Source organism: Larus michahellis, chromosome 24 (genome assembly GCF_964199755.1).
Source record: "Larus michahellis chromosome 24, bLarMic1.1, whole genome shotgun sequence".
NCBI classification, from domain to species: domain Eukaryota; kingdom Metazoa; phylum Chordata; class Aves; order Charadriiformes; family Laridae; genus Larus; species Larus michahellis.
In genome coordinates, this window is record NC_133919.1 from 2,521,426 (window position 1) to 2,535,511 (window position 14,086).

A 14,086-nucleotide genomic window follows, 5' to 3' on the forward strand; every position below is an offset into this window, starting at 1 on the left:
CCCCTCCCCGCCCCGCCGGCGCCATCTCGCCGCGCGCCGGCCGCCATCTTAGACGGCGAAGCGCGGCGCTTCCGCCCGGCGCCATCTTGGGTGAGGGCGGCGCCATCTTGGAGGCGGGCGGTGGCCACCTGCCTTCGCACCCCGCTTGCCACAACCGCCCCCCACCGCCGGTCCCCAGGGACCCCCCCTCCCTGCTCACCCCCCCGCCCCGTCCCGGCTCTTGGTGCTGCGTGGGGACCCCCCGCCCCGCCCCGCCCCGAGGCCGCCCCGCGCGCCACCATGTTGCGTGGAAGGAGGCCGTGGCGGCAGACAAAGCCTTTATTGACCCCGTTGTCGCCCGCACAGGGGCACAAATGTCCGCCGTCCCCGCGTCCCCGCAGCTCAGCGCTCGCCCGCCGCCCCCTCGGCCTGTGCCGGCGGCCGGGTGAGGCTCCGGCGGCTCCTCCCCGTCGCCTCGGCCTCGGGGGCGGCCACGCAGCTGAGGGGCCGCAGCAGCCGTGGCCTCAGGGGACTCCTCTGGAAGGGCAGGGCCTTGGGGGCGGCAGGCGCCGGCTCCCCCCCGCTGTAGGTCTGGATCCTCCTCACCGGCGCCTGGGCCGGCTGCTGCTGGGCGGCCATGGCCACCGCCTCGTCGAAGGAGACGCTGCCGCCCTCCCGCCATCCCGCTCTCCTGCCCGCCCCGGGAGGCCCCTCGGGAGCCGGGGGGCTGGGGACCCGCTGGGGGGTCGCGGCGGCGTCCCCCGCCATGGCTGGGGGTGTCCACGGCTGCAGGGCTGGGGGGATCTTGGCGAATTGAGGCTTGGGGGGCACGACGGGGACGGAGCGGGCCTGCTGCACCCGCACGGTGCGGGCGGCCAGGCGCGCTGGGGCGCTACCGTCATGGCGCAGGACGGCCACGGCCTCGGGGAGCCCCGGAGCCCCGGGGGGCTCAGCCTGGGTCGGCGGCGGGGCTTCGGGGGGAGCAACGTACAGCTCCGGGGCTGAGGCGGAGAGCGAGGGGGAAGCGGGGCTGCTCCTGGGGGCGGCAACGGTCACCTCCGTGCTGGCCGTGGCGGGCGGGAGAGCCTTGGGGACAACCTCGGGGACAACCTCGGGGACAGACCCGGGGACCAGGGGCTCCGCTGGCTCCTGGGGGGGCTCCTCCGGTGAGGAGGCTGGAGGGGACCCCGTTGAAGGCGGGGGTTCGCCCTCCCCAGGCTCCTCTGGGGCGGGGGGACTGGAGCCAGCTCCATCCTCTTCGACTTCACCATCCGATGTGTCGGGAGCCGGCCCCGCTCCCGCACAGCCCCCGGCTCCTCCGGCCTCGTCCCCCGGCCCGGCTTCGGTGCTGGACTCAGTTCTGCTGGGGTCGGTGCCGCCATCTGCCGCCCCCTCCCCGCCACCTCCCTGCCCTGGGGGTGTCCCCCCCTCTGCCGGCACCCCAGCGGGGTCCCCAGAGTGCTCCCCCTCACCCAGAGCATCCTCCTCCGCGGGGTACAGCCCTGGCGTTGGAGACCTGTCCTGCGGCACGGCGGTGCCTTCGGCGCCGGCTCGGGCCGGTGCCTGGGTCTCCAGGGAGGTCCCCTCGCCCGGTGGCTGGTGGGGGAGCTCCAGCAATGCCACCAGCGGGCTGAGGTCGTCGTGGGCGCTGAGGAACATGTCGTCCGAGTCGGTGTCCCCGGCGCGGTCCTCGGCGTCGGAGCCGCTGGGAGCCATGAAGAACATCTCCTCGTCCATGCACTCCTCGATGGAGAGGTAGCTGTCGGGATGCTCCACTGGGGGCTCTCCTGGCTGGGGACGGGGACAGGGACAGGCGGGAGTGTGACAGTCACACTGGGGACCCCCCCCAAACCCACAGAGCACAGCCCTGACACCCGGCACTAGGGCTGGAGGGGTCGATGCCACCCTGTCCCCTCCATCCCATCGCTGTCCCCTCCATCCCCATCCTTGTGCCCTCATCCCCATCATTGTTGCATCCGTCCCATCCCTGTCCCCTCCATCCCCATCCCTGTCCCCTCCATCCCCATCCTTGTGCCCTCATCCCCATCATTGTTGCATCCGTCCCATCCCTGTCCCCTCCATCCCCATCCCTGTGCCCTCCGTCCCCATCCCTGTTCCCTCCATCCCCACCTATTCCCTTCCATCACATCCCCGTCCCCTCCATGCCATCCCTGGCCCCTCCATCCCTACACCATCTTCTCCATCCACATCCCATCGCATCTCTGTCCCCTCATCCCCATCTCTGTTCCCTCTGTCCCCATCCCTGTCCCCTCCATGCCATCCTTGTCCCCTCCATCCCCATCCCTGTTCCCTTCATCCCATCCCTCCATCCCTGTCCCCTCCGTCCCATCCCTGTCCCCATCCTTGTCCCCTCCATCCCATCTCTATCCCCTCTGTCCCCATCCCTGTCTCCTCCATGCCATCCCCGTCCCCTCCATTCCCATCACTGTCCCCTGCATCCCATCCCTGTCCCTTCCATCCCGTCCCTGTCCCCTCTGTCCCCATCCTGTCCCCTCTGTCCCCACCCTGACCAGGGACAGTGGAGGTGACCCTCTGCCCGCCTCCGGCACTCCCACCCCGGCCCAAAGCCCAGGGACGGCCGTGCCAGCTTACGTTCATGAACCCGCTTTCCATCCCCTCCTCCATGGCCGGGGACCCCTTGCCGTCCCCCGGCAGGCTGTCCGGCAGCAGGGACCACGCCGCCGGCTCCCCGTCCCCGCCGCCCTCCAGCCACGTCTCCTGGCTGTCCAGGAAGGCGAAGGAATCCCGCAGCTCCAGGGAGAGCCGGGTCTGCTCCGCGTCCGCCTTCCCCTCCCCTGCCGGGGGGGACTCGCCCCGCTGGGTCCCCCGGCACCCCGGGGGTCCCGGCGGCCGCCCCTCCCCGGCGCGGGGCTGGGGATCCCCGTGGGAGCGTGGGGCGGGCGGCGGGGGGCTGGCGGGGGGGTCCCTGCCCTGGTCCAGCGCCGGGCAGGGCAGCCCCCGCGTCAGGCGGGAGAGGTTGGAGGTGATGTGGAAGGGGACGGTGACGGAGAAGGGGCCGGAGATGTGGACCCCCGCGCACTTCTCGGCACGGCTGCGGGCGGCCTTGGGCGAGCGGCCGGGGGCCACCAGCGAGGCCCGGCCAGCTTTGGGGGTGGTGGGCTCCGACTTGGTGCTGCTTTCGCCCTCCGACTCGGGGCTCCGCAGCTCCTCCGGCCCCTTCGGCTTCTCCTCCAGGCTCTCGTCCAGCTCGGGGCAGCTCCCCGGCGGCGAGGGGCAGGTGTCGAAGCTCTCCCGGCGCTGTGGCGGCTGCTTCACCGACCGCTTCTTGCTCAGCCGAGGGTCGTCTGCGCCCGGCGGGGGGGAGAGTCAGGGCCCGGAGGTGTCCCCTGTCCCCTCCCCGCACCTGGGGACCCAGCTGGGTGGCACCACGGAGGTTGCCGAGCTGGGGGACGGGGGCGATGCCCGGCAGCTTGTCCATCCCCATCCCTGTCCCCTCCATCCCATCCCTGTCCCCTCCACCCCTATGCCATCTTCTCCATCCACATCCCATCATGTCTCTGTCCCCTCCATCCCGATCCCTGTCCCCTCCATCCCATCCCTGCTCTCCCCATCCCATCCCATCCCATCCCATCCCATCCCTGTTCTCCCCATCCCATCCCATCCCATCCCATCCCATCCCTGTCCCCTCCATCCCATCTTTGTCCCCTCCATCCCTGTCCCCTCCATCCCATCCCTGCTCTCCCCATCCCATCCCATCCCCATCCCTTCTCTGTCCCATCCCATCCCCATCCCTTCTCTTTCCCATCCCCGTCCTTTCCCCATCCCATCCCATCCCATCCCTGCTCTCCCCATCGCATCCCATCCCATCCCATCCCTGTTCTCCCCATCCCATCCCTGTTCTCCCCATCCCATCCCATCCCATCCCATCCCATCCCTGTCCCCTCCATCCCATCTTTGTCCCCTCCATCCCTGTCCCCTCCATCCCATCCCTGCTCTCCCCATCCCATCCCATCCCCATCCCTTCTCTTTCCCATCCCCGTCCTTTCCCCATCCCATCCCATCCCATCCCATCCCATCCCATCCCTGCTCTCCCCATCCCATCCTATCCCATCCCATCCCATCCCCGTCCCTTCTCCATCCCATCCCATCCCACCCCGTCCCATCCCATCCCGTCCCATCCCATCCCTTCTCTCTCCATCGCCATCCCTGTCCCCTCCATCCCCTCCCTTCCCCACCCTGTCCGGATGATCCCACCTCAGGGACGGTTCCCGCGGGAGGGCGCATCCCTCTTACCGTCGCTGGTGAAGGGGACGGAGCTGAGCGAGTCCATGCTCTTGGCCGGCCGCAAGCTGATTTTACCGCACTTGTCGTCTGGGGAGGGAGGAGAAGGGGAACGGGGACTTGTGGGGCAGCAGTGGGGTCGGGGCTGGGGACACCCCGAGCGACGGGTTCCTTCCCTCCGGACCCCAGCCCGGGGCGGGGGGACAGGGGACGGGACCGGGGGCTCCCCCACCTTTCTCCTCCGCCTTCGCCAGCTTGCGCTTGGCCTCGTGGCTGGAGCGGCCCAGGTTGAAGATGGATCTCCATTTCTTGGCCTTCAGGGAGCCCTTCCTCCTGCCGGATCCCAGGTGTCAGGGGCGGCGGGCACCCCTGGGCACCCCTGGGCACTCTTGGGGACCCCTGGGGACCCTTGGGGACCCCTGGAAACCCCTAGGGACCCTTGGGGACCTCTGGAGACCCCTTGGGATCATTGGGGCCCCTTGGGCACCCCTAGGGACACTTGTGGACCGCTGGAGACCCCTGGGGACCCTTGGGGACCCTTGGGCATCCCTGGAGACCCCTGGGCACCCCTGGACATGCTTGGGGACCCTTGGGACTCCTGGGGACCCCTGGAGACCCCTGGGCACCCTTGGGGACTCCTGGGTATGCTTGGGGACCTCTGGAGACCCCTGGGCACTCTTGGGGACCCCTGGGGACCCTAGGGAACCCTTGTGGACCCTTGGGCACCCCTAGGGACCCTTGGGGACCCCTGGAGACCCCTGGGGATCATTGGGCCCCCTCGGGCACCCCTAGGGACACTTGTGGACTGCTGGAGACCCCTGGGGACCCTTGGGCATCCCTGGAGACCCCTGGGGACCCCTGGACATGCTTGGGGACCCTTGGGTATGCTTGGGGACCCTTGGGGACCCCTGGGCATGCTTGGGGACCTCTGGAGACCCCTGGGCACCCTTGGGGACCCCTGGGCACTCCTGGGGACCCTTGTGGACCCTTGTGGAACCCTGGGCACACACGGTGACCCCTGGGGACCCCGGGGCATGCTTGGGCACCCTTTGGGGACCCTGGGCACACTTGGTGATGCCTGGAGAGCCCTGGAGACCCTTGGGGACCCCTGGAGACCCTTGGACACCCTTGGGCACCCCTAGGGACCCCTGGAGACCCCTGGGGAACCTTGGGAGCCCTTGTGGAACCCTGGGCCCACATGGGGACCCGTGGGCACCCCTGGGAACCCCTAGGGACCTCTGGAGACCCCTGGAGACCCTTGGACACCCCTGGGCACACTCGGGACCCCTGGAGACCCCTGGGGACCCTTGTGGACCCTTGTGGAACCCTGGGCACACTTGGTGATGCCTGGAGACCCTTGGGGACACCTGGGGACCCCTGGAGACCCCTGGGGACCCCTGGGCACCCTTGGGGACCTCTGGAGACCCCTGGGCACCCCTAGGGACCTCTGGGCACCCCTGGAGAGCCCTGGGGACCCTTGGGGACGCCTGGGGACACTTGCATGCGGGGGGGTGGTGGTCCCCGAAGAGGTGGCGGGGGGGATGGCGGTAGGTCCTACCTGTGGTCGCTGAGCTCGATGATGGTGTGGTAGGGCCGGATCGGGGGGGGCCCATCGCCTTGGCTCAGCGCCGCCGGCACATGGTACGGGGGGGGCTGCGCGTCCCCCGGCACCCCCCCACCCAGCAGCAGCGAGCGACGGGGGGACTCGCCGCCTGCGGGACACCGAGACGGGGGTGTCAGGGTCCCCTCCCCGTCTGTGTGTGTCCGTCTGTCTGTGTGTCCTCTCCCACCCCCCCCCACCCCCCAAGACACTGTCCCCCCGGGGGGGGTCCGTACCGCGGAGAGGAGCGTCCCCGAAGAGCTGCTCGACGTGGGTGAGGACGAACTCCACCACGATGGACTGGACGCGCACCTCCATGAACGCCGCCGTGCCGTTGAACCCCGTCGCCTCGATGTCCTTCGACCTGGCGGGGGGGGGACAGGGACGACGGGGGGACAACGCAGACTCTTAGTCTCCCCTCTCGCGGAAAAAGGGGGCCCCTGGGGGTCCCCAAGGGTCCCCGAGCATGCCCAGGGGTCCCCAAGCATGCCCAAGGGTCCCCAGGGGTCCCCAAGGGTCCCCGAGCATACCCAGGGGTCCACAGAGGTCCCCAGGGGTGCCCAAGTGTCCCCAGGGGTCCCCAATGATCCCCGAGCATATCCAGGGGTCCCCAAGGGTCCCCGAGCACACCCAGGCGTCCCCAAGTGCCACCAAGGGTGCCCAGGGGTCCCCAATGGTCCCTGAGCACGCCCAGGGGTCCCCAAGGGTCCCCAAGGGTCCCTAGGGGTGCCCAGGGGTCCCCAAGGGTGCCCAGGGATCTCCAGGGGTCCCCAAGGTCCCCAAGGGTCCCCAAGCATGCCCAGGGGTCTCTGGGGATGCCCAGGGGTCCCCAATGGTCCCCGGGGGTCCCCAAGGGTGCCCAGGGCTCACCAGGGGTCTCTGGGGGTCCCCAAGGGTCCCCAGGGGTGCCCAGGGCTCCCCAAGCATGCCCGGGGGTCCCCAAGAGTCCCTAGGGGTCTCCAGGGAGTCCCCAAGGTTCCCTAGGGGTGCCCAGAGGTCCCCAGGGGTCCTCAGGGGTCTTCAGGGGGTCCCCAAGGTTCCCTAGGGGTCTCCAGGGGTCCCCAGGGATGTCCAAGGGTCCCCAGCAGTCCACAAGTGTCCCTAGGGGTGCCCACGGGTCCGCAATGATCCCCAGGGGTCTCCAGGGGTCCCCAAGGGTCCCTAGGGGTGCCCAGGGGTGCCCAAGCATGCCCAGGGATCCCCAAGAGTCCCCAGGGGTTTCCAGGGGTCCCCAAGGGTTCCCAAGGGTCCCCAGGGGTCCCCAAGAGTCCTCAGGGGTTTCGAGGGGTCCCCAAGGGTTCCCAAGGGTCCCCAGGGGTCCCCAAGAGAGCCCAGGGGTGCCCGCCGCCCCTGACGCCTGGGGTCCGGCAGGAGGAAGGGCTCCCTGAAGGCCAAGAAATGGAGATCCATCTTCAACCTGGGCCGCTCCAGCCACGGGGCCAAACGCGAGCTGGCGAAGGCGGAGGAGAAAGGTGGGGGAGCCCCCGGGTGCCCGTCCCCCCATCCCGTCCCCCCCGTCCCCCGTCCCCGGCGCTCACCGCAGCAGGTTGGGCGCCCAGACGATGGCCAGGTTCCTGGCGTGCATGTTGGTGCGGCTGCTGTGGGACGCCATGCGCAGGAGGTGCCTCATCAGGAACTCCAGCGTCCTGCGGGGCGCCGGGGCGCGTTAGGGAGGACAGCCATGCCCACGCCGGGGGCTTCGGCGTCCCCGTCCCCCTGCTCCGCACCCCCTTTTTTTTATTTTTTTTTTTATTTTTTTTTTTGTTTTACCTATAATGGGGCAGCGGCAGCTCCTTCAGCACCTCCTTGATCTTCACCAGGCGAGCCTCCTCCATCTGGATGGCCACCGCGTCCTGCTTGGCAGGGGAATGACACGGGGATGGGGTGGCACTCGTGTCACCAGGGTTGGGGACCTCTCGGGGGTGGGTGGGTGGGGGACGATGAGGACGCAAGGACACACTCACGGCGAATTTGTCATAGAGCTGGTAGGTGAGGAGCGGGTTGGGGAGCTCGCGGAAATAGGCCTTGCAGAGGGAGCTGACGCAGTGGATGTCCTGCAGGTAGACGTCCTTCTGCAGGTCGGGGCAGCGGTCGCCATCGAACTCCTGCCTGCGAGGGGGTGGCCGGCTCGGCAGGGGGACGGGGATGGGGACGGGGACGGCGTGGTCCCCCTCTCCTGCCCCGCTGGGCTGCTGTGCCGGGGGGTGTGTGTGTGGGGGGGGGGGTGTTTCGCCAGGGCGGGTTGGGATCCGTCCCCCGGGGGTGTCCCTGTGCCCCCCGCCTCGCCAAGGTGGGGAGGGTGTCCGGGCTGGTCCCCGTCAACGGGGCTTGGGGACGCACGCGAGGACCGTCGGGGTCCCCAGGGAAGGGACTCGGCCCCGGTGGGCTGCAAATGGGGCGAGTTCGTCAGCCGGGTCCTTCCACGGCACGGCCGGGATGGCGGGGACAGGGGGACAGCAGGGACAGGGGGACGGCGGGGACAGGGGGATGGCAGGGACAGGGGGACGGCGGGGACAGGGGACAGCAGGGACAGGGGGATGGCAGGGACAGGGGGACAGCAGGGACAGGGGGATGGCGGGGACAGGGGGACGGCGGGGACAGGGGGATGGCAGGGACAGGGGGACAGGGGACAGCAGGGACAGGGGGACAGCAGGGACAGGGGGATGGCGGGGACAGGGGGACAGGGGACGGCAGGGACAGGGGGACAGCAGGGACAGGGGGATGGCGGGGACAGGGGGATGGCGGGGACAAGGGGGATGGCGGGGACGGGGGGGGACAGTGGGGACAGGGGAGATGGGGGGGACAGGGGGATGGCGGGGACAGAGGCGGGTGGTGGGGACAGAGGGGTGAGGAGGACAGGGAGATGCTGGGGACAGGGGAGATGTCAGGGACAACAGGGACGGGGGGGACAGTGGGGACAGAGGGGTGAGGAGGACAGGGAGATGCTGGGGACAGGGGGATTCCAGGGACAAGGGGGATGGCGGGGACAGAGGGGGTGACAGGGACGGGGGGATGCTGGGGACAGGGGGATGGCAGGGACAAGGGGGATGGTGGTGGCAGGGGGGTGGCGATGACGGGGGGATGGCGGGGACAAGGAGGATGGCGGGGACGGGGGTGACAGGGACAGGGAGATGCTGGGGACAGGGCGGGGACGGGGACAGGGAGACGGTGGGGACAAGGGGATGCTGTGGGTGCCAGTGATACAGGGACACAGAGGACGTGGAAAGCCCGGGGACACGGGGGACACGGGGATGCTGGGGATACGGGGGGATGCTGGGGACAGGGGGGATGCCGGGGACACTGAGGACACAGGGGACGCTGGCGATGGTGGGGTTCTCGGGGACCCAGGAAACGGGGAGGAAAGAAACACTGGAGGAAAGAACCGAAAGAGTGAAAAAAAAAAACCCCAAAACAACAAACCAAAACAAAAAAAAACCCCAACCAAACCAAATATGGAAATAATGAAAGAGAAAAAGAAAGGGGGAATGAAAAAGAAAATAAACCAGAAGGAAGAAGAGAAAAAAAAAAAAAAAAAAAAAAAAGGGAAGAAAAGGAACAAGCGAAAGAAGGGGCTGAAGCGGCCGCGAGCGGGACGGGGCGGGATGGGGTGGGATGGGGCCGTGGGGCAGGATGGGACCGTGGGGCGCCCGAGGGGCCGGTGGGGCCGGATCCCAGCACCGGCGTCGGCTCCTGCGCTGGTGGTGTCCGACCCCCTCCCGACCCCATCCTGTCCCCATCCATCTCCCTCCGCCTGGTCCCATCCCGTCCCATCCCATCCCGTCCCGTCCCATCCCACCCCATCTCCGCCCTCTCCCCGCGCTCTCCTGTCTGGTCCCACCTCATCCCACCCCCATCCCCGTCTCCATCCCGTCTGGTCCTGCCTCATCCCATCCCCGTTTCCACCTTCTCCGGTCCCGTCTCCCTCCTCTCCCCTTTTCCCCGTCTCCATCCCGCCTGGTCCCATCTCCATCCCCTCCTCACCTCCCAGCCTTCCGGTCCCAGCCCCGTCTCCACCTCCGTCCTGTCTGCTCCCGTCTCCATCCCATCCCCACCTACCACCTGGCTCCCTCCTGTTTGCCTCCTGTTTGATCCCATCTCCAGCTCCAGCCCAGCTCCCTCAGCCCCCGATCTTCATCCCACCTGCTCCTGTCTCCATCTCCATCACCTCCATCTCCATCTTCTCTGTCTCCATCCCTTCTCCAGCATCTCCATCCCAACTGCTCCATCTCTATCCCGTCTGCTCCCGCCTCCATCTCCATCCCGTCATCTCCATCTCCATCCCAACTGCTCCATCTCCATCCCGTCATCTCCATCTCCATCCCATCTGCTCCATTCTCATCCTGTCTCCATCCCATCTCCATCCCTTCTCCAGCATCTCCATCCTGTCTCCATCCCAACTGTTTCGTCTCCAGCCCGTCTGATCCTGTCTCCATCCCCATCCCAGCTTCTCCTGTCTCCATCTCCACCCCATCATCTCCATCTCCATCCCACCATCTCCATCTCCGTGCCAACTGCTCCATCTCCATCCCGTCTCCTCCCATCTCCATCTCCATCCCATCATCTCCATCTCTATCCCGTCTGCTCCGTTCTCATCCTGTCTCCATCCCATCTCCATCCCTTCTCCAGCACCTCCATCCCATCTCCATCCCTTCTCCAGCACCTCCATCCCGTCTCCATCCCACCTTCTCCATCCCCATCCCAACTGCTCCATCTCCATCCCACCACCTCCATCTCCATCCCGTCTGCTCCGTTCTCATCCCGTCTCCATCCCATCTCCATCCCTTCTCCAGCACCTCCATCCCATCTCCATCCCACCGTCTCCATCCCCATCCCAACTGCTCCATCTCCATCCCACCATCTCCATCCCCATCCCGTCCCACCCCTCCCTGCTCACCGCAGCCGCTGGATGTTGGAGGAGACCCCGGAGAGGCGGTAGATGCCGTCCACCACCCCGTGCTGCTCCACGAACTCCGTGCAGCTCCTCAGCACCTGGGGCACTGCGGGACGGGCACCCCGGGTCCCCCGTCACCCACCTCCCCCTGTCCCCTCCGACAGGGAGGACCGGGGCCACCACCCCCCGCTACCCGGTGACAACATCCCCATGGGGCAAGCGGCCCCCGCCATGGCCAAGACCTTGGGGCATGAGTCCCCCTGGCAGACCGGGGCCACCGGAACCCCGGGGATGAGGCCACCCATCCTGCTCCCCTCGGGGCCGCAATGGGGCAACCGAGATTGGAGCCGCCGGGACCCCCCGAATCTCGGAGGGGCCTCGTCGGCGGCCGCGCCGCTTGCTCAACCACCGGTGATGCAACCCCATGGCGTGAGTCACCCCCCCCGGCTCCGGTCCCCTCCCCGCGGCACCCCCCCTCCGGCTTCCGGCACCCCCAAGGCAAAGGGGGGTGGGGGTGGGGGTGATGGGGGGGGGTGGTGTGGTGTCTCGGCAGGACCCCATGGGTGGGGGGACGCCGCTGGGTGCTGGGCGCTTACCGTCCTGCCCCGACTGCTGGAGATGCTCGAGGAGGTCGCAGCCGAAAACCCGCTCCTTGCCGCCGCCCTTGCGCCTCGCCTTCTGCCGGGCCTTCAGCGCCAGCGACATGGAGGCGGCGCGGACCACCCCCCCCCGGCCCCGTCCGGCGGCGGGGTCAGACCCTGCCCATGGCCCGAGCCGGGGGGCGCGGGCACCCCCAAGGCGGCGGGGGGCGGCCGGTGGGGGAGGCGAGAGGAAGCGGCCCCCCGGGAAGGAAACGCGGCGGCCCCCGGGGGCCCGGACGCAACCTCGAGGGCCCGGGGCGTCCCGCTGGCGGGGGCAGGAAGGCGGCGGTTGCCTTCGAGGCCGCTTCCTGCTCCTCGGCGCGTCGAAACCGCAGGGCAGGGCGCGGGCGGCACGCTTGCGCACGCCGGGGCACGCTTCCGCGCGCTCCCGCCGGCACGCTCGTGTGAGCTCGGGCACGCTCGGGCGTGCTTGCAAGAGCTTGGGCGTGCTCATGCACGCTCGCGCATGCTTGCATGAGGTTGTGACGCTTGCTCGTGCACGCTCGCAGGAGCTTGGGCGTGCTTGCACGCGCTCGGGCACGCTCGTGGTGCTTGCTCGTGCACGCTTGCATGAGCTCGGGCATGTCCATGCATGCTTGCGCGACCTTGGGCGTGCTTGCGCGCGCTCGTGCATGCTCACGCACTCTCGTGGTGCTTGCTCGTGCACGCTTGCAAGACCTTCGGCATGCTCATGCACGCTTGCGCTGCTTGCTCGTGCACACTCGTGTGAGCTCGGGCATGCCTGTGCATCCTTGCAAGATCTTGGGCGTGCTCATGCACGCTCACGCACGCTCGCATGAGGTTGTGACGCTGTGCTCGTGCACACTCGCAGGAGCTTGGGCGTGCTCGCGCACGCTTGCAGTGCTTGCTCGTGCGCGCTTGCCCATGCTCGTGCATGCTTCCATGAGGTTGTGACGCGCGCTCAGGCACGCTCGCAGGAGCTTGGGCATGCTCGCCCGTGCTCGTGCACACTTGCGATGCTTGCTCACGCATGCTTGTGTGAGCTCCGGCATGCCCAGACGTGCTTGCAAGGGCTTGAGCATGCTCATGCACGCTCGCGCACGCTTGCATGAGGTTGTGACGGTTGCTCGTGCACGCTCACAGGAGCTTGGGCATGCTCATGCACTCTCTTGGTTCTTGCTCGTGCACGCTTGCCCATGCTTCTGCACGCTTGCATGAGCTTGTGCATGCTCGCGCACGCTTGTGATGCTTGCTAGTGCACGCTCACACGAGCTCGGGCATGCTCGCACGTGCCCGTACATGCACTGGGGTGTGCTTGCGCGCACTCGGGCATGCTCACGCACGCTTGCGATGCTTGCTTGTGCACGCTCGCGTGAGCTCGGGCATGCCCGGGTGTGCTTGCAAGAGCTTGGCCATGCTCATGCACGCTTGCATGAGGTTGTGACGCTTGCTCGTGCACGCTCGCAGGAGCTTGGGCGTGCTCGCGCACGCTTGCAGTGCTTGCTCGTGCGTGCTTGCCCATGCTCGTGCATGCTTCCATGAGGTCGTGACGCGCGCTCGGGCACGCTCGCAGGAGCTTGGGCATGTTTGCCCGTGCTCGTGCACGCTTGCGATGCTTGCTCGCGCACGCTTGCGTGAGCTTGGCCATGCCCGTGCGTGCTCGCGTGACCTTGGGCGTGCTCGTGCACACTTGCATGAGGTTGTGACGCTTGCTCGTGCACGCTCGCAGGAGCTCGGGCGTGCTCGCACGCGCCCGTACATGCACCGGGGCACGCGCACACGCACTCGTGCGTGCTTGCACGCGCCTGCGGTGCTTGCTCGTGCCCGCTGGCATGATGTTGCGCGGGCTTTGGCGCGCTCCCGCAGGCGTTTTGCCCGCTGGCGGCTCACCTGCGAGCCCCGCGGGTGGAAGGCCCCGGTGTCACCGTCCTCGCACACGTGTCCGTCCCCGTCCATCGTGTCGTGTGTGTGTCCCCCCCCCCAGCTGAGACCAGACACACTCAACACATGGTCCCAGAGTCCCGCGCGGGGGTTTATTTACAAGCGCGGCCGGGCAGCAGCGGCGGGGGGGGGGGGGGGGGGCCCGCCCTATACAGGTATGTACACGCGGGAGGGCACGATGTCCCCAGCGTCCCCCACCGCCAGCCCCGCGCCCAGGGGGGGGCCCGGCCCCGGGGAGGGGGGTGGAATTGGGTGGGGGGGAGGGTTTTGGGGGGGTTCTTTTTTGGGGGGAGGGGGGCAGCCGGGATGGGGGAGGGCACGCAAGCGTCCCAAGTGCCACCGGCAAAACGCGTCCCGAGCGGGGACGGCCGCGTGTCCCCAGCGCCACGCGGGAAGGAGCCGACCCAGAGTCCGGAGGGATTTTTTTTGGGGGGGGAAGTGGGTGTTTGGGGGGGTTTTCGATCCCCACCGGGGGCTCCTGCCCTTGTCCTGTCCTTGAGGTGTCCCCATGTCACCGGGCGTCCCCAAGCCCGGGGGTGCCCACAGGTCCTGGGTGCTGCTGTCACCTCCTTCGCGTGTCCCCAGCCCCGTGCCAGCAGCGAGGTGACTCTCGGGGACACGGGATCTGTCCTGGGGCACGGTGCGTGTCCCCAACCCCGTGCCAGCAGCGAGGTGACATTGAGGGATGGGGGCTCTTGTCCTGGGGGTTCAACGCGTGTCCCCAACCCTGTGCCAGCAGCGAGGTGACACTCGGGGACAGGGGGGCTCTGTCCTGGGGTTCAATGCGTGTCCCCAACCCCGTGCCAGCAG

At 68.6% G+C, this 14,086-nt stretch overlaps 1 protein-coding gene across 2 annotated transcripts; it reads right to left on the reverse strand.

Moving 5' to 3' along the window:
* Positions 1 to 310: 310 nt before the first annotated feature.
* ARHGAP30 (Rho GTPase activating protein 30) lies at positions 311 to 11,647 on the reverse strand. 2 transcript variants are annotated; one of them, XM_074566568.1, is made up of 11 exons: positions 11,330 to 11,647; positions 10,737 to 10,839; positions 7,807 to 7,951; positions 7,613 to 7,695; positions 7,381 to 7,488; positions 6,079 to 6,206; positions 5,801 to 5,954; positions 4,475 to 4,575; positions 4,255 to 4,332; positions 2,593 to 3,305; positions 311 to 1,770 (listed from the first exon to the last, which is right to left on the reverse strand). In XM_074566568.1, the coding sequence occupies exons 1-11, from the start codon at positions 11,436 to 11,438 to the stop codon at positions 382 to 384; spliced, it is 3,111 nt and encodes a 1,036-aa protein (XP_074422669.1). In that variant the 5' UTR covers positions 11,439 to 11,647; the 3' UTR covers positions 311 to 381. The 2 variants fall into 2 exon arrangements, with proteins under 2 accessions (XP_074422669.1, XP_074422670.1); XM_074566569.1 differs by having other exon boundaries at positions 7,807 to 7,947; positions 11,330 to 11,463.
* Positions 11,648 to 14,086: the final 2,439 nt, after the last annotated feature.

What these genes read in the sequence shown, in the direction of transcription:
- ARHGAP30 (XM_074566568.1), bottom strand. Translation starts at nt 11,438, where the DNA reads ATGTCGCTGGCGCTGAAGGCCCGGCAGAAGGCGAGGCGCAAGGGCGGC. An exon ending in TCCAACATCCAGCGGCTGCG is followed by an intron (nt 7,952 to 10,736) that starts GTGAGCAGGGAG and finishes ACCCCCTCGCAG; the next exon opens with GCAGGAGTTCGATGGCGACC. An exon ending in CGTCCCCTTCACCAGCGACG is followed by an intron (nt 3,306 to 4,254) that starts GTAAGAGGGATG and finishes CGCCGGGCGCAG; the next exon opens with ACGACCCTCGGCTGAGCAAG.